Raw genomic sequence first — 23,556 nt, forward strand, 5'->3', positions numbered from 1 at the left:
CTCTAGCAATGATGGGTCTGCACTGCCCATTCATCTTTCCCATGTGCATCTGGTTTTGACAGATTCTGCAGGTGTGTGAGTGTGTTTTTTGTAAACATTGGTGGGAGAATCAATTTACCTTCCTGTCAGCAAGTAGTTTTCCAGCCCATTTCTCCAGTAAGGAGTGAGGCTTTGTTCCTGTGTTGATTATCTAATTGCCACAGGCTACAAAACTTGCCCAGGGCCACTCTAGCCTTTCTGGAAATTCTTAAGGAATTCAGGAGGAGGTGTGGCTCCAGAGGATTACAGGCAGTTGGAAGTGAGGTGGGCACTAATAGAGGGGCTCCTGTTTGGAGGACAAGAGGGGTGATTCTGACTGTTAGCTTTTGGAAAGTGAATGCCACAGATCAAAATCTGACTCTGAAAGACAGGTAAGACAATCCTAATCAGATTAAACTTTCTTTTATGGAGAACAGGGGAGTCAGGTGCTCTGGCAGAGCTTCTAAGGGAAGGAAGAACTGAGGCTCCATTTACTAAGGACCTTGCCAAGATGTGTCATGTGCTCATAGATATTTCTTGGGCAACTAGATGAGACTGTGTCTGAGCAGAAAGTTTTGTGACTTTCAGAAGGTTGAGCAGCCCTCTACAGAATAATATTCACACAGATGAGCTTACCAAAACCTTAGAAAGGCTGTTTTTGTGAATGCACAAGCTTTGTGAGTCGAATGAGGAGAACAAGGAAGTTCATCTAACCCCACCATGTTTAAAACACAGAGCCTCTATCAAGCCACTGAGAAGAAGATTTGGAATTATGGATAGCTAAGTCACTTAGTGAAATGACTGAGAGACTGAAATTCCTCCAATGACAAGAAGTTGCATATACAACATTTCCAAGAATTTAGTTAAAACTAGTTATTTAGAATAAAAATTACTAAGGTTAACCTTTATTATTATGATAAATCTTTTATTGGCATGGGCGGTTGTTTTCTGCACATTAACTTTCGATTCCAATGTCAAAACAGAGGAGTAAGGAGATATCTAAAGGGTAAAGTGCTTGCTGGTCAAAAGAGTCCATGCCCACACTCCAGAAAAGGCCAGGATGACAGGAGATGTCTATAACTGAGGCCAGGGAAGACAGGGGTACAGGGACCTGGAGCCATCAGCCAAGCCAAGATAGTAAGCTCTGGTTCAATGAGAGGCCTTGTCCCAGCACACAAGGTGGAGAGCTCACAGATACCACCCCAGAAATTAAGTGTAGAGTGAATGATCCTGGGCATGGATTCTAACCTACACAATGTATACCCAAGGGTGAGCATACCTACACACACACACACACACACACACACACACACACACACACACACACACTATACACATGCTAATACAATAAAATGCAGACACCTGTTTGCATCTTGTCCAGGCTCATTCATTGTGACAATTTGAAGATTTTTGTGAGGTTTTACCAGTTATCTTACAGATGTCAGTTGAAAATAGTTATGCTTATGATCGTGGTGCATAAACCCCACAAATGTTTGTTCAGTGGCATGACTGATGGTACTTAGTTTAATATTTAGACTTAAAAATAGCAGTTTCACAAAATTCCACTTAACATTTTTAAAAAATATTCTTTAGATCTGAAGCAAAATAAAATACAGTGCCTCCTGTATTGCAGCCTTTAGTTAGGCCACAGTGGTCTTCATGCCTGGCTTGGTAAGAGCAACTGAAGAGGTTGAGCCCACTGATGGGAAATAAAGTGAAACCTGTTGGCTCAAATCTTCCCTTGCTCAGCCGCTCTTGCCAAGACTATGGGGACATCCTGGGCCATAGGCACACCAAGCAGAAGTAAAAGAATAGCTGTGAAATCTCTTAGCTTAGGCCTGTTTCCATGCAGGCCATCTCTACAGGCCTGACAATGAGGGAATATGTAACACACGAGCCTATAACATAAAACAAAACATTAAACTTTCTTATGGTGGAGAAAGCAGGTGAAAGGGTTCTGGCTTATTAAGGAAGCAGAGTCCAGACTGCAGCTCCTATTGCTTTTGAAGTACTCTTGAGAAATCCATGCCCAAGCCCTTTAGAGTCAGGTTGCTTTCTAAGTAAACATGGTTGCTAGGAAAGAGAGAAGCATGGGAGGGAAAGGTATCAGCCATGGGGGATTTGCAGGCATTTCTGAGATTATAAAAACCAATGTGGATGTTTCTTCTAGAAAGCCATTAGCTCCTCATGCCTCCCGTGTGGGCCCCTCTATCCTGCTTGGCCATAAGAAGGCTGCTGAGAATCATTCAAGCCAGTTACAGAAATTGCTTAAACTTAGTATTGGAACACAAACACATTAGCCCAAAGTGCTGGAAACATGGTGATGCTCACAAAAGCCCTTACTTCTTCTCTCCTTTGTACCATTCGAAGGCCGGAGGCGGGACACCTGCGCCCTCGCATCTTATCAGTCCGCTGCGTCCAGGGGTCACAGTGCCAGATTTAATTTCCTGGATTGTAGGAGCAACTGAAAGAGAAACAAAAACACCATGCTGGGTAAAGAGAAGTAATCTTCAGCAGGAATGGCTCTCTCTCTCTCTCTCTCTCTCTCTCTTTCTCTCTCTCTCTCTCTCTTTCTCTCTCTCTCTCTCTCTCTCCCTCTCCTATTCCTTCTGTATTCAAAGCGATATCATGCCTGGCAGTCCAGTGCAGACCAGCCCCTGTGTTTTATGTTTCAGACACTAGACCAGTCATTTTCAGCTCCATTTTTCAAGTTGGACAATAGATGAATGTTCTCGGGGAGTACAGAGTAAATGCAATACATTTTGGCTGGTTTTCTATTGGAAAAATAGCACAGTGAGGTGAATACCTCATCAATATCCTGGTCAAACCATACTCCATCTCACCCTCCTTTATAGAGCGATCACAGGCAGCTGGCACTACTGCTTCAGGTTCTTGTTTTCCTCACATGATGCCCTGAGCCTGGACAACATTATTCCCATTTCATCAATATGAAAACCTGAGGGTCAAACTGCTATGTAGATGCAGAGTTTCAAATCAGCTATGGCTAGGGAGGCAGGGGACTCTTTCCTTTTTTTTTGTGACTGTTATCCAGTTTCCTATCCCCAGATGCTCTTCACTTCCAAAGATCTGTCCTCCCTTCTCCTCCCTGTGGCTCCAACTAAAGCAACTTTCTCTTCAGAGCTGTTTACTAGAGTTGATCAAACTGTAGACTTTATTCACCAAATGGTTACTGAGCCTTCCACATGTTCCAGGCAGTTCTCAAAGCACAATAAAGTCATATTCCGAAAAAAACTGAGTATGAGTCCTAGAACATGTGGGAGAAAAGGGGATAGACTACAGACAGTAAAATTCATGGCCACTTGGCATAAATACAGTGCCAAGTGTCAGAAAGTGACAAATGTATTGTGATGTACTGCACTGGTAACGTTTCTTGGGCCCTGGGTTTGAGCCTCCCAGGATCATGGCCAAAAAGATACTAACAAACAGAATGAGTTTCACTTACACATATCAGGTGTTCTTTCTTGTACACTTGAATACAGAAATGGTAAGTCCTCCCAGAGGAGGGACCATGAAAGAGTCGAGGGGTATGTGTGCTAACTTTGTGGATATCTGAAGAAAGCCTCCAGGTAGAGAACACATAAGGTCTGAGACCTGAGAGCCACAGAAATTCTCATTTTTGTGAAACAAAGGGAGATAGGGCCATTATGGGAGGAAGATGGAGGCCAGGAAGGGCCTTAAGGATCCTTGGGGATCTAAAGAAATGGCACAGCCTAACACAGGAATGTCAACTATATTGTGCTTTACAAGGGTCCAGTGCTGCTGCTGTGCTGAGGAAAGGCCTGACTGAGGGCACAGTGGAAGAGGAGGGAGACTTTGGGACTAGGAGGAAGGCACACTGTGCTGACACACAGGCAATGGGTTTGTTGGACAGTGCCCAGGCTTGGGATCCATGAAGACATTGGGGCCAACAGGACCCTTGACAGAAGACAGTGTAGTGTGGAAACCATTAGGAGGTGAGGGCAATTGGCTCAGACCACTGGGCAGTTTGCCAGGGTGCTCACGTAGTGTGACAGGATCAGGAGCTGGATGAAAACCCTTTTCATAAGCATCTGCATTTGACAAGGTTTGAATATAATAGATTCTAAATTGTACCACACAGAGGGGTCCCTACACCTAGAAACTCGAAGATGTAAATACAAGTAATTTGAATATGTGAGCTGGGCGTGTACTGAGAGTACATCTGAGGATTCCACAGAAAGCAATGAAAAGTGGAGGCCTTCAATGTCTAGTTCCAGGGTCTTGTGAATATGAAAGCATTCTTAAAAGAGAATGCTGTCTTTCCTTTAAACATTCCTAACTACATTCATAATTTTCTATACCAGGTACTTCATTTTGAAATAATAGCACCTCTATTAGCTGCAGTAATTTTATTCTCAATAGTAAAGTTTAAATTATAATCTAAGAAAAAAATGAAAGGTAATAATTTTAATTGCTTTAATAACTTGGTGAAAGTAATGAAAGAATGTTTATCAGAAATATTTTTTTTTAATTTTATTTATTATGTGTACAGTGTTCTGCCATTCATGTATGTGTGCTCTCCAGAAGAGGGCACCATATCTCATTATAAATGGTTGTGAACCACCATGTAGTTACTGGGAATTGAACTCAGGACCTTTGGGTGGGCAGACAGTGCTCTTAGCCTCTAAGCCATCTCTCTAGCCCCCTATCAGAAATATTTGAATGAGAAAATAATATGAAATAATACATGTGTACATGTAATTTAGATATATGAATGAACATATATTGACAGAAATACACTATAAGGAACAATTCAATAACCCTTAACTTTTTTTCAAGCAGAGATTCATGCCACCTTGGAGAATGCAGCCAAAGACACATGAGACCTCTCCAACATAGTCCTCCCCCCCACACCTGTCAGTTGTTATGTGCCTGCTCATCGAGAGAGGTACATCCAAGAGGTGTGTTCTCTAGTGCTCTCAGAGGCTTTCCGGGCCTCTTCTTGTCAGGCTAACAAGCTGTAATCTTTTGATTTCCAGCTATTATTGAAGACAAATCACCATATGCAACAGGTCCTCTGTCAGAGCTTCCACTGCTAACCTGGTTAGTGAAATTAGTTTCCCATTTGTCAAGGGGGCCATGACTCATTACAAACAAATGCATGAAATCCCGAACATTGCCTGAAAACCCAGGTGTAATGAAGCGAAATGAAAATGTAATTCATCATTAAAATGCTCTTATACAGTCCAGTGTGCAGATGCTGGGCACTGGGTGCTTCACAGCCAGAGTTAAAGAGACAGTACCCTACCTGGAAGCATGTGGGCAGCTCTAAGGGACACATACTCTGTTACATGGAATTGTAGACAAAGAATGCATCAATAATAGAAATATTCATAAGAAAATGTCCCAGGTGCATATTGTGTGATGGAGACACTGACCTTGCGGTGGGGGGGTGTGGGGCCCTCATTGCAGAGAGTGCTTCTCATGGACTCTCATTTCATATCTACAGTTGTAAAACTGAGCTAAAGTCTCTATTGATTTTTCTTAGAGACATGAAAATTCACATTACATTTTAATGCTATTGTACATTTTTGCAAGGACTTTGTGGGAAACATGATTTATTTAATTATTCATTTTTCTATCAGTATCAAATTAATGAAACAATAATAAAAATCCCCCATATGGCTGGACATAAACTCCAGTGCATGTGAAGCAGCTCAAAGAACGGAACTTCTCTTCTGGGTGGCCATAACTTCGCTCATTATCTTCATGGTAAGAGCTGAGCGAGGATCACTGTGAGCAAAGAGCTGTGAGTAGAGTTTAAATGCAAGTGAGGCAGACAAAGAGCCAAGGTTAGCTCCCCAGAGCCCAGAAGAAGAGTCCATGGCCCCAACAGAATACAGGAGAGGACACAGTGTTTCCTGCTTCCAAGAACCAGGTTTTATAGCATCTGAGAGGCCAGAATAGCAGATTTAGATGCTGCTTCATGGAGATGAGGTTTGGCAGACGTTTTATCGGAAGAGTGGTATTTACTTAAATCCATGAAAAGTCATTGGCTACTGTCTGGAACAGCATGCCAAAAAAAAAAAAATAGAATGGAGCAGGTGGACTTATGGGAGCTTCTTGGCATCCCTCAGGATCATGAGAAAATCATTGGCTACTCCACAGAGAAGGTAGGATTTGTGAAAAAATAATTAACTACATCCTTAGCCATAGTTAGATCTGCCTAGTTGATTAGTAGCAACTGCATGATTTTAGGAAAATTCCAAATTCACAGTGCTTCAAGCCCTACTCATCTGTTTGACCCCAGAAATGTCTGAGGATGCCAGGTAGGCTTTGTGCTTCTCAGAGGCCATGGTGCCAACACAAGTATTATGAATCTTTCCCTGGGTGGAGGTTTAAAAAATTTATATGACCAAAGAATTCCAGAAGGTTTTACTTGTTGCTTGTTCCACCTATTGACTTATGATTGACTTTAATACTGATTATTTATTATTATTATTATTATTATTATTATTATTATTATTATATTATTATTATTTCAAGCAGAAAGCTCGAGGATTAAAAGTTTGTGCTAGGACTGAGCCACACCACAACTAGAAATATATTGTTCCAGTAAATAACACAAGTTCACAGTGTGATCACATATCCTGCAAAACATAGCCTTTAGGTACTCTGAGTAAGAAAGAAGTCGCAAGTATTTTCACTGAGGGGGTGTGGTAACCCACTTGCTTGACAACCATTACTCCCAGTTAAACTTCCAGCTAAACCTGGAACAGCTGAAACCAAAATATGCTAGGTCGGCTTGTCCAAAATAGCAATTCTATGCTAAAATGTCCTTTGTTTAAGAAAATGAATTAATGCCTGCCCTGGGAAAATGCTTAAACAGAGTGACTACTGTGTGAATTTCTGCTCTGTGCCAGTCATGTAGACCGTGCACACAGGTACAGTAAAGTGTTTGTGTTTCTCTCTTCACAAAGACTGCTTGATTTAAAGGAAGTCACTTGATCCCTCAAATTTTATGAGTACACTGGTGTTCCTTGATGTAGACTTATAGGTGTGCACTGCGGGCATTTGAGCACAGTGCCCTTTGCCAAGTCACAGATGCTTATGAGCTGAAGCAGACACACAGTGAAAAACAGTCAGTTTCAGAAGTGTTGTCACACAGATGTTAGGCAAGTGCTAAGAAGAGATGCTGGGAAATCCAACACAAAGGTCAACCAGGGGTCACTCAACACTTGAATAATTAGTTGCTTTGCAAAGAGGCAACCTTCCTTGTCATTGTCTCTGTGGGTTTAGATTCTTGCATTGTGTAGCCAGTCATTCTAGGAAGATGAGAATGAAAGGTTCTTCATCAAAAACTCCGGGCTGTGCAGGTACAGACAACAGAAATGCTCTATTTGGCACTTAAAAGCCTAATCAGACTAATTTTCCTAGTGACACCACAATAGCCCAAAGACTTCTTGTCTTTTGCCATCCTCAGTGGGTGATCTGGCTACTCACAGCCTTGTCATCAAAAACACATGCATGCCGAAGAATTATTTAGCCAAGGCAGGCAAAATGCAATTTGGAAGACTCAATGACTAAAAGCTGAAAACTATCCTCATACCTCAGAATGATGTACAGTGATAAGGGCAGATCATTACATAACTGCATCAAGGAATCATGCTCAGGGAGGAATGGGAAGTGTAGGTCTTCCAAAGAATACATTGTCAGTAAGAATCATCTTGACAGAAGTGATATAGGTAAGCAAACAATGATACCCTTGATTTGGATTCCAGGAGTTGTGGATTAAAATTAAGCAGTCTTGGTCAGATAATCTTTGTAACTAAATAAAGAATTCCAGAAATCACACATAGAAGGCAGGTACAATCTTTGTGTATGTGTGTGCACATGTCTATGTGTTTCTGTGCACACATCTGTGTATGTTTGTGCATACACACATACATACATGCAGTGGTAGGATTCTAATCAAGGCCTTGGGAAATTAGAACCAGGCTATAGCATGTGGCTGAATCACAGCCTTCTGTACATTATCACCACAGAACAGGAGGATGGGAATTGAAAACATTTTCTCTGAAGCCAGTAGACTCTGAGTGCACAAATACCAACAATATTTCACTCTACTTATAAAACATATCCTTAGTTTATAAACTATAAATTTTAAGTTCAAGAGGAGCCAGGAACTTAGCATGTTATTGCTGATCTTAAAAAGTGTGAGGAATTCATACCATCATACTGCTTACAAAAATCAAGTCACCAAGACACAGTTAAATCACATGATTTGAGGATGTCAGCATTGTTCAACCTCTGTCCAACATTCATCTGCAGCTTTACTCTAAAAGTAAACTTAGTAAACTTCTAGGCAGTGGTGAAGCATGTGGTAAGAAGCCTCCATTTGTAGTTGTGTGAAGCTTTAATACCAAGTTAAATGCATCTAAATCTCAATTTCTTCAGCTGTAAAATAAATGCTACCCACTTCCCCAAACTGCTGTCCAGGCAATATAAGATGAGCCTGGAAGAGCTTAGCTTAGTGGTTTGCACTGAAGTAGAAGTCAATAAAAACATTATCTAAAACAGGAGTTATCACAGGGGGACAAGAAACATGGCCATGCTCGCCTCGCTGAGCACAGACTGAGTCAAGATACAAACAAAAAGCAGAGCTGATTTTTACACTCATGTTTTCCTTATGCTAGAAGCCACTAATTAACTCAACTGGAAGCCGATCTGGGATATTATTTTTCCCTATCCCAGAATTCCACATGCATTCTGCCTTTCAGTAGGTAGTTGACCTTTTCAAAAGGCAGATAGGGTACACTTTGTCTTATATTTGCTTGGCTAAGGAATAAGATATTTGGGCTTCAAAATGAGGTAGAGCATGAAAACTACATGTAGCATGAAAGAACATCTTTTAGAAAGACGTGCATTATGCTGGGAAATCCTTTGCTTGGATACTTTAAAATCAATGAATTGACTGAGTCAAGCATTTGGTGAAGTAGTTTTCTGGCTATAATTTATATATTTAGAACAAAACCCCTAGATATAAGCCTTGCAGAACATTGTGGGAGAGGAAGTGAAATGGAAAGGTTTTAAGAAGTAGAGGACTGGTACACCAGCAGAGGGACAGTCAAAAGGACCCTAAAGACAGGAAGGTCCTGGGAAGGACTGGGGAATGAGTAAGAGGTAAATAGGATCAAGACACATTGTATGGCATCCTCCAAGAATTAATAAAAATGTCATTAAAAAGAATTTCTGCTTATTGTTCTAAATAATAATATATTTTTAAAGAAAACCTGACATTCGTCTCAAAATGTGGCTGTAATAATTCCACATGTCTAGGATTATCACTGTCAGTTGTGTAGACTGGCACTGGTAATACTAGAGATGGAGAGACTCCTTCCTCGGGATTCTCAGGAGATCATTTCCCGTCTGACCTCAGGCCCAGCTGTTTTCCAAAAGCCTGACTGTAAACTCAGAGCATCAGGGAGGGAACTGCAGCTGCCATGTTTCTGCCTCACAGAATAAGTATAGAATCAGTTTCTTAGTTGACTGAATGGTTTATTATTTCCTTTGGTTACTGTGGCCTTCAATAATCTTAAAATAGAACATTAAGAAGTTGATTAAAATTCAGTTATTAAATTGTTTAATTCTGAGAAATGAATAATTCATATTGCTAATGCATTCTAAAGAATCCTTCCACACACAGCCATACAGGAAAAGAAACTTCTGAGTAACTAGGAAGAAAAAGAGAAATTAAAGAAAAAATGCAATTTATATCACAGAGAGAGGTTGTAAACTGCGCATTTCTCTCTTTTGCCCTCTGTATCAAATGCCTGAGGAAAGAGGATGAAAATCTAGCAAGATTATACAGCCTATGTGCCCCCTGAAGGAGATCACCCCAAATGAAAAACACTGATTCTTTAGAGGATTGGTCATTTCCCTCCCTGCTATGACCAGACACCTGACAAAAGCCATGCCAGTGGGGGAGGGGAGGGTTCTTCGGCTCCTGCTGTGAGGCGACAGCATGGCAGTTGGTGGTAGCTGCCACTCACACATGAAGGAACCCAGAGTCAGGGAGTAGACAATGAGCTTCGCATGAGCTCAAGGTCAGCTCCACAGTGACACACAAATGTGCCCCTAGTAATAGAACAAGCCTGTTTACCAGAACCACATTGCCTCCATGTATTCTGAGGTTTGAACTGTCCATCACCTTTGCATGATGGGGAAGTGTGCTGTGGTGTTTTCCTGTGTCCAGAGCAAAGATACAAAAGTGTGTGCAGACTTGCCATGGACCCACAGATAAGCATATAGCAAGAAGTGGGATCTGTGATAGAACAGAGGGATATTTTTATCCTCATTTCAAAAATGCCATGTTTGCCGTTTGGTTCAAAGAGAAGGAGAAGTGAATGAGAGTAAACATCAGGAGGGTGAAATGAAGACAAGCAGAAGGTACACCACCACCAAACATTGAATCGCCAAGCAGGAGGTGTGGGAGATGGTGGGTAAGAAAACTGTGATTTTCAAAAGAGGTGCTGTGAATTTATTTGGGACTAGGGATATTTTACAAGGGAAAAAAAAATCCTTCCTACAGTGATTAAATAAAAACATGGCAAGACAAAAACTGCCTGGCAGAAAAGTAATTTGACAACTGAAGAGTGTGTCAAGAAAGAAAAAGTCTGACTGACAAAAAGCAACCTGATTTCAGCAAGAACAGCACACAAACTGTCAGGAAGAGCCCAGCCCCAGCCCCCTTCTCACAAATATTTATTTAGTGCAGCTCACCCCGTCTTCCTGGCCTCGTTCTCATTTTGTGCACCTCATTGCAAACTGCTGGATCCCCTGTGTACACTGCTCTCACCCAGAAGAGCGTGTTGTTCAACAGCAGCTCTACGATCAGTGCACTGCCATCTTCAGAAAACATTGCCAGGTCCTGAGAGATCCATTCCTGTGTTTAAAATACAATCACTTTAAGCACACAATGGCTATGCCACAGGAATGTTCTCAGGCCAGAGTACTGCTGTTAGGACATCTTCCAGGCCAACGTCAACACAACAAGCATTTTGTAGCACAGATAAATGAGTAGTTGCTCTTTTTTATGTTGTTATTAATTTTTTAGCACTCATATATTAGGATTTATTAAGTGCCTGCTTTCAACCTTTGCTATAAGGATGTGGTATTGAATGAAGGGTCTTCTCTTGTAGAGTATGTATTCTAAAGAGGGGTGACAACTACCAAACAAAGGGAAAGAAACTGTGATGCAATGATTATTGGTGCTGGGAGTAAGACTTCTCATTGGTGTAGAGGCCATTGGAGTTCTTATTCTACATGGTGGGGTTGAGGGGTCTTCTTTAAAGTGCAGAGGCTGCAAGAAAATGAGGGTGTGCCATGCAGACACAGAAGATGGGCATTCCAGACTGAAGGGTGTCAGGTATAAAGCCTTGAGTGGGGCTTTTCAAATATCACATATGAAAGATCTTGAAAAGGGTGTAAGAAAAATAACACAGATACTGTGTTGTGTGGTGGGAATGTAAATCCCTAGGGCCTCATAGGTTTCTGATGAATTACACCTGAGTTCAGAGTTATAGAGTTTATGCATGAGTGATAAGGAAGGCAGCACTCTGCAGGGATAGAGGATTTCATGTGTTTTAACAGAAAAACTTAGGATGCTGTGTTGAAAACAACAGGTAGACATAGCAAAGTTAAGAGTGTGAGGACCAGGTGTGGCCAGGAAGATCTTGTCTTGGCAGACACAGACTGGGCCATTGTGGGGGCATCCTCAGCTCCTCAGGGCCATGTGAAGTCCACCTGGACACTTAAACAGATTCTTATTTCCTCATGTGTCCAGCGACTCCATGTTTATTCTTATTGTTTTCTTCTCTTCATTCATGTCCTTAGTGGTGAAGGACTGAAGCCATGGATACCATAGAGAAGCTCTGGGCTCTAACGGAAAGATGGCTAATAGGTAGTTCAAGGCCAGGAAGTTTCAGGAATGCTGTAGACACTGAAGATCTTTGCTGAGTAAGAGAACAATGAAGGAAGGCACCATCTCTGTGAAGAACTGCCCAGCTGTCTACCAGTCTGAGTTCTTTCTATAATTCACCTCTCCAGACCTTTTGTTTTAAAAATTATTTTACACTCATGTTTACATGTGTGTGTGCATGCACATGTGAACACCCACATGCATATTTGTGAGCATGGCCATGCATCAGCACTCCCACGTTCCCACCATACGGCATGTGAAGGGAAGAGGACGACTTACAGGAATTGATTCTTCTTCTTCCATGTGAATTCCGGGGCTTAGACTCAGGCCCTCAAGCTTGATTAGCAAGTGGATTCACGGTTTGCTCCATCTTTCCAGTCCCTTTCTAGGACATCTCAACTCAATTATTTAAATTTCCCAAGTAGCTCTGATGACTGTGGATGGTGGTCAGGGAGTAACGTGACAATCCAACGCACTTTATTGTGTGCTTTAATATGTGTAACAATGCCATTTCCTGATAATGTACATTTCTCACAGATGCTTAGTGAGTAAAGATCGAGACGTGGAATTTATTATTAACCTATAAATTCATCAAAACTTTAGATTTTTAAAGCTGAAGCTTTTCCTGAAATTACATATTAAAGACACAGGGGACAATGTTGTAATTAAGTAAATGGATCCGCTTGTTAAGGATCTATGGTTTATTCTGACCAAAAGTTCTTTAGTTGAATCTGAAATGTGTTATAATTTGAGTACTCTATCCACTTTGTGTGTAAACTGAAAGCAGGATTTAAAACAGTCTGTGCACAATGAGGTTATTAGAAGCAAGTTGTTTGCTTATCCAGGAGACCAGACAGAGGACCCCAAAGCAGAGTGGGCTGTAGTCACCTGCTCTTGTCGTTCTGTTTATGTCCCCAGAGCAGGTCTGTGTCTGGATCTGAGTTCACAATATTTTAATGTGAATCTCATGGAGAAAGTCATGCGTGACTATGTTGCAAGACAATGAAGCTGATTTGGATGATTCACACTCCTGGATTCATCTACAATCCTTTTCACAGATTCCTCACAGCCTAGGTTCCCAAAGCATGTGGTGTGAGGGTACCTATGGAGGCACTGACCACCCCAAGCTGGCTGAGAGGCATATAGCCCAGAACTTATCTCCACTTGTCTGAAGAAAATGCTCTTAACTGTTGATCTAAATTCCCAGCCTCCCACTCTTCATACTGAGGGAAACCTCTGAGGTGTACTGGCCACAGTATCAAATAATGCATCTTACTGTGTCCTGATACAGTGTGTGTGTGTGTGTGTGTGTGTGAACAAATACCCACACATGTTTTCTGTTTCTTCCAAATGGAAACAAAACTATATTTGGTAACTGAACCAAATGTTCAAATTCATAAACAACCAAAAATTCAGATTACTCAACATTGACTTATCCATACAGAATGTGCACAAACATTGGGCAGAGCAGGCTTTGTCTTTTAACAGTTTAATAAGCTTTAGGACTTTCATGCATATTTGTTACGTGACTCATCATAATTCTAATATGCATTTTATATTTAGTTACAGTGCTTATGAAGATTTGGTGTGGACAGTAAGTTATTAGAGCTAGCATGTTCATAATGATCATGAGCTGAATTTATTGGCTATTTACACCATCACTCAGTTGTAGTAACTTCCAGCTTCACCTCAGTGATTAACCACATTGTCTGATTAAACAAATATTTATGTGGAATTAATTACAAATGTCAAAAGCAGTGTTCACAAATTCCTGCTTTGCCAAATTTTATCAAGCTACATTTCAATTTCCAGAATATCCCATTACCAGAAAAACTCATTTCACAACATTCAATATCATTTTTCTCAATTATTTAAGATATCGTAGTCTTAAGATACTTCAGTAGAAAGCCTGAGTTCACATGAGTACCATTCTGTGAGATCAGCTATTTATATCCCAAATACGAAGATAAGGAATTAAACAATCCTCCCATTTGGCAAACATTAAGAATATTTCATTTCTATCAATAAGGGTAATTGATATAATTGGTATAATGCATTTCTAGGAATTAGATGGAATTTTTTTTCTTCTAAAATTGTTCATATGAGAAAAACAAAAGAAATTCCAACCCGGATTGACTTCTGCCCTTGCAGTTTAGCCCAGGCCATGAGACTTAGTGGCTGTACAGGGCATGCTATTTATAGTTAGTATTGTCATAAGATTTTCTCACTAACGTTCACCCTCACAGAGAAAGAGAACACTGACCAGAACCAGCAAGTGAGTACAACTACAGCTGTCCTCAGGTCAGGCTGTTGTTTTTGTTCCAGATGGTTGTGTTTGACTCAGTCAATGATTAATGTCACTGAGCAGAAGCACATATAAAAGACAGAAATAATACCAGAATTAACAAGCAGATCTATCTGAAAAATCATGGATTTTGACTTCTGTATGGGGTATCAGTTAGGAGCTTTGTATTAAAATTCAGTTGACTAGAAGGCCAGGTTAAGACAATAGTAAAGAGTGAGATACAGTTGATTATTAAAATTAACTCTATCTATCTACCTAACACCTGTCACATGTATGTATTTGCCTATTGTGTATGTTTGTTTGTATGTATATATTATATGTATCTATTATGTATATGTATGTATCTACTATATGTTTGTATGTATCTATCATCTAGTGTGTGTGTGTGTGTGTGTGAGAGAGAGAGAGAGAGAGAGCATGCATGCACTCACAGAAGCACATGCATATAGATGTCTGAGGACACCTTGCAGAACTGGTTTTCTCATTCTAATGTGTGCATCCTGGTGATTAGACTCGGATCTCTTGGCTTGTTGTGAGTGTCTTTACCTGCTGAGACAACTTACTGGCTCCAAATGTTCAACGTTTTGAAACTTTAATTTATGTCTCCATAACTCAAAGACGATGAAATACACTCTAAAGACTCATGGACATAAATGAGAGAGCAAACACAAAGAAAGCATATCACATAACAGATATTGAAAACCTCAAAAAGTCTCATCACCCATGCGTTCCCAATATCTGAATCCAACAACGCTTTCTGTTTGACAGAGGCCAGAAGTCACCTTCTAGGGACTCCCAAATAGTTGTGCTGGGATCACTGAGGTCTGTGCACAGGGCATGCATAGATGTTCATCTACGTATACAAAGTTTTCATGCAGTCTATGTACAAATATTCATATGTGTACATGTGTACATGAGTACACACAGGCTACACATGAATGTTTATACAAGTACATGAGTGTGTACATGCATGCTTGGTTATCAAGTTCTACTGACTGCCACAACTGCCCATGCTGTATATAACAGTGTCACATACCATGGGCTTGAGTTGCTAATCTGCCAATCTCATATCTCTATGACAAAAACCATCTATAGACCTGTATAATGCTTACTGGCCTATGCTATGAGTTGATATAATTAGATTCTTTTAGTATTTCTAATAATAAAGCATTATAGATAACTATTTTATATTATATAAATTATATTCCAGAATTATTACTATTCCTGTAACATATCTCTACAGCACCATTATTTTAAAATTAGAGCAATTATCTCCTTAAATACATTATAAGTTTATAATGTATAAGTTTATAATAATTATATAATTATGTAAGTGTATAATGTATAAGTTTATAATTATAAGTTTATAATGTACTTAAGGAGATAAAGGTTGTGTTTAAGTCCTTACTGTCAGTTTCTGATTTATGTGACAAACGTTTATTGAACATTGCTGAATATAGAATAGCTCTCTCAGCCGAAATCCATACATTCTCTTCATGTGAAGTATATAAGAGGATTTTAGGATCTCTATGATTCAGTATTTTGACTTAGGAAATGCTTTTTCAGGGTGATTCTGTCTTTGGCAAGCTATGTCTCCGCTAAGGTGGAATAAGCAAGGTATGTGGTGAAACTTTCTTTCAGTCCACTCAGCACTGTGATGAAAACATTCTTTGAGTATTCATTCTGTTTCACTGGATGGCTAAATGAATATTTTTATGTTATTCTACTCTTACAGTAAGGCTGCATCCAGCCTTCATCAGAGAGGCTTCTTACTGCAGAGGGTGGCAGTTGGTGCAGAAACTATACTTAGCCAACATGCTGAAAGTGAGTGATGGTAGACTTCTCTAACAAGCCCTCCAGGACTTGGGGACCATCGCAGAAGAGGGGGTGAAAAGAATCCAAGAAGCAGAGGTTGGGAAGATAAGTAGGAAAAATGTCTCTTGAAAATCACATGTGTTGACTCAGTGCAGTTGTGGTTACATTTGCAAGACCTGGGCCCCTCAATGCTCATGTATGGATGAGGGAGGGGCCCACCAGGCCCTGCACTCCTCTAGAGACGACTGGCAATTAAAAGCTCTTGGGGGAATGTAATTTTCTTCAGTGGTTGTAGCTTTTGAAAGTTGCCTTTACTCCAATAAGTAACCTTCCGCCCATGGCTGGGATAGAAACTACATTTAAACTAAGCAGGCCACACATTTTAAAAGATAAGAAAGTAGGAAGGAGAGAGAGAGAAACAGAGGGAGGAATAGGGGGTTGAATGATAAAAATCACATAATGCGCATAACTGTTAAGCAGGAGCAGCTGTGCATCTTGAATGCATCTGATGGGTTCTGTTTCTAACCGTTTCTTTGCACCCATGAACTTCATGTAATGCCTCCAGTCCCAAGGGTGGACTATCTCCTCCCTCTCTGGCTTGTATTTTCTCTTTCCTTGCTGTCCTGGAATGCTGCTGGCATCCTCTGCCATCTCTTGGGTAATCCAGCAGGGGTCAGAGTTAATTCTGGAGTCCCAGCTTTCACTGAGTGCTTTCAAAGCCCCATTAAGTTATTGTTGATGATTTTTCTGTGATCTAAAGCTAACTCTTCTGAGATAACATTGCAGCAGTTCAGACACCCTGACAGTCTCAGCAGAAATGAAAAATACTGAGGAACATGTTTGCTGAGCCTGGGTCTGATCACTGATTCTGAATTAGTTATATGAATTTGATTTCTCTTGCCCATTCCCACCAAAAAGAGAAGAAGGGCTAATGTCTGTGAACACAGGTCCACAGATGGATCCCTTTGCTATCTTTTTGTTCTGGGAAAGGGAAGAGCACACATTGTTTCCATTAGAGAAAATTTACAAATAGAAGTCCTGTGTGCCTGCAACTCGTTAGAAGTCCAGCTGTGGAGGATGGTACAGTCTGATACATGGGCTAGAAGCGGCAAGGCACTCTGACAAGGTGATGTTTTATAAAAGGAAACTAAGAATGCAGAAACAGAAAATTGGAGAAAGACTGAGCCGTTTTGATCGGGGTTTCAGGTGCCCTTTGAGGCGTACCTACATTTGTTTGCCTGTCTGAACGGCTCTGAGCACAGCACTGTGTGAGCCTTGGGGAATTCTCACAGTATCTTCTGACAGCTTGTGGCTTTTTTATTTGTGGACAGATGGAGCCATTTTGTACAGGAGTGGCCAGAACAAGCCTGTGGGCCATGCCTGACCTTAAGCAAACATCAGGTAGAGCTAGCATGAGGCTTGGCAAAGCAGTCCTGGCAAAACTGTCTTAGCCAACCATTTGTGAGCACAGACAGCAGGGGGCGATGGTGGGCACCATTACAGTGATGTGCAGGCAACTGAGGCTTGACTTGCAGCTTCTCTGCCACCTGGTGAGGAGAGGAATTGGGATCATCTATGCTGTCACTGTATTTTCTATCCCCGACTGCAAATGGAAGGCCAGGCCCTTGCAATCACAATGATCGCTGGGTCCCCCATGGACAAAATCCTTTAGTTCACTCACAACCACTTACATTTCTCTGTCTCTTTTTTTCCTTTAAATTGCTACGATAACTGAAAGAGGAGACTACAGCGGGGCTAAGTTAGATGTATGAGGCTTGTTCACAGCTCTTATACAGCACTTCTATGGGGGTCTCCAGTTCTTGAGCCATGTGGAAAAAAAAACTCAACAGGACAAAAGAAGAATGCAGAAAGCAACAGAATGTCTGAAAAACTATGTGAGATCCATGAAGGGAGAAGCCCACAGCATCTGCAGTTTCCCCTTCATCCATCTTGCCTGTTTTTGTCTATTTTTTTGTCAACTTTCTCATTACTGTTGAATTTAAAAGGTTTTCTTCCTATGGTATGCTGTTCAGAACTAGTTTAAACTGGAAGCTGTCCTCTCCTTTTAGATTGTTCCTTGACCTGTGGTTGGTCTATCACTGACTGTTGGCTCAGCCTTGTTGCTTCACATTACTTTAGAGTTGAGGCTTTCCCAGGAAAGCCAGGAGGGAATAGGACTTATCTTGCATTATAGGTACCTGACCCTTTCTCCCAGATTCACTAGTCATATACAACTTCTACCTCACAACACCAAATTAGTGTGGTCTTTAGTTGGGTCTTTGCTGACTTGCCACACAATCTTAGGAGATGAATTTTGATTACTGAGGTCCAGATGTGGCTTCATGCATGAGTTGGTCTTGATTTCAGTAACAGAAAGCATGAGGGCCTTTATTATAAGGAGAACATTCTATATTTGGATGGAAGTAGAGAATCTGATAACATTGCTGCAGAGTAGAAGATTTAAAAGTCAGACCAAAAGGACTTGGCAGAAATAAGAGATCAGTTTGGTTCAAGAAGTCAGTAACAAAATGCTTTATCTTTCACATAATTTGAGGAGTGACAGATGATCAAATCACAGAGAAACAGAAGGAGGAAAGAGACCCCTAACAAAGATGGGTGAAATGTTAGCAGATAGCCCAGTCAGACATTAAGGAGGACAGGGGACACTGAAAACCAGAAAGCCGTAAAGAGGAGAAGAGAAGAGAATTTCCAATTCCCACTGCTTTTAATCAAGAAATAAGAGAAGGGCAATGCACTAGGGCAGAAAAACAACAACAAAAACCTCCCCCACATAGCAAAATAAACAGTACAGCTAAGAGAAAATGAGACTTTGGCTGCAACCCAGGACTGGTCCTGGAACGGAGGCTGGGTACAGAGTCAGAAACAATCAGGAAAACTGAAGCAATGAGTTTAGGGTCAGAATGTGGTATAGAGACAGGTACACAAGATGAGAGAGGGAAAGGAGTAAAGATCAGGAGAAAGGGATGGAGTCGGAGAGAGGAGGGGTGTGAGGGATGCAAAACTGGGGTCACATGGCAATCCTTCTAGGTTTCCAGCGGGACAGTTGGATGTTGATGCTGGACCACTGCAGAGTCTGAAGTTCTTTGTGATGAAAGTTCAGTTTAGATTATAACATGGCCAGGAGAAACCAGAAGTCAATATTAAATGCAGTTATGTGTAGAAAGGTCTAGAGCTCAGAGGAAATGGCTGCCCTGCTGTTAAGAATGTTTGAGTCCCTGGTGTTAACTGAAGTCATGGCTCAGACCTCAAGAGTGACACAGAACTTTTAAAATAATAATAATAATAATAATAAAAACCCACAACCCTCTATTTACTGAACATACTTAGAATGTCTCACAGTATCTAATTTATTCTTGAAAATGGATAAAGTTTTAGGTTTCTATGTTGTAAAGCACATTACATAATAAAATCATGGAATGGCAAAAAAAATAAGCAAATAAGTAAACACTCAATAATGCAGCAATGTAAAGATGAATTCTAAAGTACTCTTAATATATTTTATACAGTCGTAATAATCCTGTTAAACAAATATTGGTTAATTTTTCATGCCGTTTAAGTCTTTTTTGAATGGTAATACTCTCAATGGGGTATTGTGGCAGAGTTATATTACTGAGGAAGATACTGGCTTTGACAAAGGTGACATTAAATATAAAAGGAGTTTCTGAAAGAGATATGGAGACAAATCATTTTTATTTCTAATTAGTGTCAGAGAAATTGAGCATCCAGTCATTGGGTCATAAGTCCCTCCTACTTCTATATCAAACCACTTCAATTCATTTAGTGTTTATTTTTTTTTAATCAAAATGGTGGAATTGTTCTTGAGCAGAAAGGCAAGTAGGATTCCATGTTACTAGAAAAGACTCCTGACAGTGTAGAATCTCTCCCGAGACAAAGATTAATCACAGCTTGAGAAGCTGACCAACCAACAGGAAGTAGCAGCCAGCCACTGTCATCAAAGACAAGCACTTTTGCTATTAGAGGCAGGTCAGAAAAGTCTAAGATCTGAATGGCTATTTTCTAGGAAATATCACCAAATATTTTCAGACATTTAGGGTCTATTTTGATTCAGTTTTATAAAAAGCCCACACTATATTGAGTAATCATACTATCAGCCATTTTTAACTTGCAAAATGACTATTTTTATAGCTGAATGCTGCTCAGTGAGAAGAATTAATAAGAGTTGTAAAACGTGTATCTGAAAGGAACACAGTCAATGATAAGCCACACCTGTTATAAGGGATCTTGGTGCTTCTTACCGGGCTCTTCTGCACACCCTGGTTTTTAGTGATTTCCCAGGAACTTGAAGTCAAAGGGCAAACTGAATGAGACAACATTCAGACCCACACAAAGACCCACACAAAGTATGGGGAGAGGAGAACAATCAGGGAGGAACTTACTGTATGAAATTCATAGTATAAAGAACACAAGAGCAATGTGTCTTCTCTCCTTATGAAAGAAGTAGAAAACATAGCTTACCATTGCCCACAGTCATGCAGCTCTGGTGCTGTAGAATGAAAATCCCATCTGGTATATTGATGAGTAGTACTTCATGTGCCCTCGATCCTCATACTTATGCCACAGCTCATGTGTGCACTGCTGGAGTCCATGTACACTTGAAACAGAGATGTACATGTCTAGAGCTTTAGGTCGACCATTTTTGGATGGATGAAATAGGCTTCCTCCTTTCAAAGAGCTAAGATTTTCCCACTATTCAATTATACATTCAATTATATCCACCATGGTATACTGCAGTGTCCTATTCTAATCTTGCGGGCATTTTGCTTGTCTTATGAAATTCCACTTACTCTGGATATTCACAAATGTCTTCACAATTCCAATGAGTTAAAATAAAACCCCAAAATTATTAAAAATTATGTAATATAAGATTAAAGGGTGCTCAGTTTAACCAAGGCAGGCAATAGGGTCATGATTATCTTCATGCAGTGTGGTGTTACAGAACTGTATTTCTGTATACTCCAATGCAGCAGTCAAAGGATAAAAGTCTAACTAGTTTTCCTTATTGAATCTTCATAACACCTTATGTGTTATGTAATTACAGTCTTACTGTGATGATAATAAGAAAGCTTTCTCTCATATTTCACAGTGGTTGATCAGAATTTACTATGCATATCTTTCACTGAAAACAAAAGAAAGGAAGAAATGAAGAAAACAAAGAAGGAGAAGTGGAAATCAAAATGCTCAGGTTACAAGGTTGGAAGTGTTAACCAATACTTGCATGTCTGCACAGCACAGCACACTCTCTTTGTACTCACTGATGCCCCAGCTGAGCAGCATTACTGGTGATTAACCCACGGTGAGCATAAATTATGTATCAGTTACAGCACTAAGTTCCTACAATGTACTTTCTCACTTAGAAGCCTGTATGTCTCATGCTGTTTATTTCTAGTTTCAGATGAGACATTAATGAGGTTAAATAATCCTCTAAGTTCCCTTGGTTGGTAAAAATGAATTCACATCCAGTCTTGTTTTCTCAATGTATTCTCATGTCACTGACTAATGTGGACCATTCCACATGTGCTTTTGACAGGGCAACCCCTGCTTAACCAATCCCATCCTGAGAAATATTCTTTTCATCTCAATAAAGAGGTCATTGTTTCTTGGAAGACTAGCTAAGACTTCCCACAAATCTGCAGCCTCCATCCTGTGAAGTTCATTTGAGACTTCCATTAAACAGCCTGGCAGGTTTAATGTGGTTACTTTTCTGTTGTTCTGATAAAACAGCATGATCAAACCAACTTAAGGGAGAAGTAATTTTGGCTATGGTTCCAGAGGGCTAGAGGCCCTAAAGTCTGTAAAGACATGGCACGGCAGCATGAGCAGGAAGCTGGGTGATCTTATATTTATTCCTACACGGGAAGCAGAATGACAGAGAACAGGAAGTGGAGTGCGGCTCTAAACTCCTAGTGGTGTACTTCCTCCAGCAAGGGCTCCTCTCCTAAATTTTAGGACCTAACAGCTCTGAAACCTCCCCAAACAGTGCTGCCAACAAATTCACGAGCCTATGGGGCATTTCTCATTCAAACCACCATGATTTCAGAAAGGAATCAAACTCGGCTTGATACTCCAAGCCATTTCTGTAACTATGGTAATTCTGTTTATTCATTACTAAAACAAGACAACGTCCTGTAAAGAGCATAGAGTGGGGAGATAAGGCATTTGAAAGTGTCTGGCACTGGAAAAAACCCAAATGAGAATATATGCTAGTGTGGATGCTCTGGGTGGGATTAGAGCTACTTCTTGGTAGGAACGTAGACTGAGCATGTAGTCTATACCATAGCTCTGTCTTTTTTATTTAACCTCGTTGTCAACACTCTCAGCCTTCACAAGAATTCACGAAGTGCTGTCATGATTTCCATTTTAGCTGAGGCAGAGGGATGGTCAGTGTCCAAAGCTGTCCTCTTAGCCACTACTATCTTAGGGAAGATAAAGCTTTGACTTTAAGTGACTTCATATTCTTCAAGATAATGAACCTAGGCATATCTGGAGGGATAGCATTTGTATTTTCTAGAGACCTCCTTCCCAGGTACCCATTCCCTCCAATATTAAACCTTTCAGTAATAATAGCGCTTTAGTCTGAAGACTCCTGTCTCTGAACAGATAGGCTTATATTCATTTCATGCATCAAGAAAGAACAAAATGAATTATCATGGGTGAGGATGAGCCTATGCCCAATGCAGACCCCTGGTGAGAGCCTACGGTGTTCCTAAGCTCACCTCCTCTATAACGTGTGCTGACACCCTGGGGAAACACAGCATCAGCTGTCTCTGTGTAGATGAACAGATGTGCAAGGAAAAAAACTGAAAGGTCAGCATGCAGGTCTCCTGTGCCCAGTCACAGGCTTTGTCACGAGGTGGGTTCATGTTTTATGGTTCTTAGCAGCTGTGATTACCCAGCGCTTCTCAATTCTTCAGTGTGCGGCTACAAAGAGCTGGTTCAACAAAGTCTCTTTTCATCACAAATGTTTGTTACTGGTTCTTTTCTTGCTGCCCTTGCTCAAGACATTTTTTCAATATTTTCTCACTGTCTGTGTGTCAGATGGCTTGTGAAAGACAGCTTATGATAGCAGGGTAGTGCTGTGGCAGAAAGCACACACACACATCTGTACATATATATGTACATCTATGGAGTGAGTTAGAAGATAGGAGCAGTCCTTGAACACTAGGTATTGTATAGTATTGTAATTATTATATTCTTTTATTCAACCAATACAGCATTGCTGTTTTTTTAGATGCAGTTAGAGCCACGGACCAGTACCCACTTACATTTGGACTGTGGGCCTCTATAATTTGCCAGCTAATGTGGAGTGGATAATGTGTCTGGGCCCAACAGACAAGCATGTGCCATCCATAAGCACTGGTAGAAAATTCAGCATGAATGAGGTGATCGCTTTATCCAAGGTGCCTTGATAATATGTAAG

The 23,556-nt window shown here is 40.6% G+C and overlaps 1 protein-coding gene across 1 annotated transcript in view; it reads right to left on the reverse strand.

The window, feature by feature from the left end:
* Negr1 (neuronal growth regulator 1) overlaps positions 1-23,556 on the reverse strand; it is a 727,531-nt gene that overhangs the window by 157,928 nt on the left and 546,047 nt on the right. The window contains exon 5 of the mRNA XM_055614379.1: positions 2,362-2,482. Coding sequence (XP_055470354.1) covers positions 2,362-2,482 — 121 coding nt within the window. The remainder of the gene's footprint in view (positions 1-2,361; positions 2,483-23,556) is intronic.

The sequence above is a fragment of the Psammomys obesus genome, unplaced genomic scaffold, assembly GCF_907164565.1.
Source record: "Psammomys obesus unplaced genomic scaffold, mPsaObe1.curated_primary_1811, whole genome shotgun sequence".
NCBI classification, from domain to species: Eukaryota; Metazoa; Chordata; class Mammalia; order Rodentia; family Muridae; genus Psammomys; species Psammomys obesus.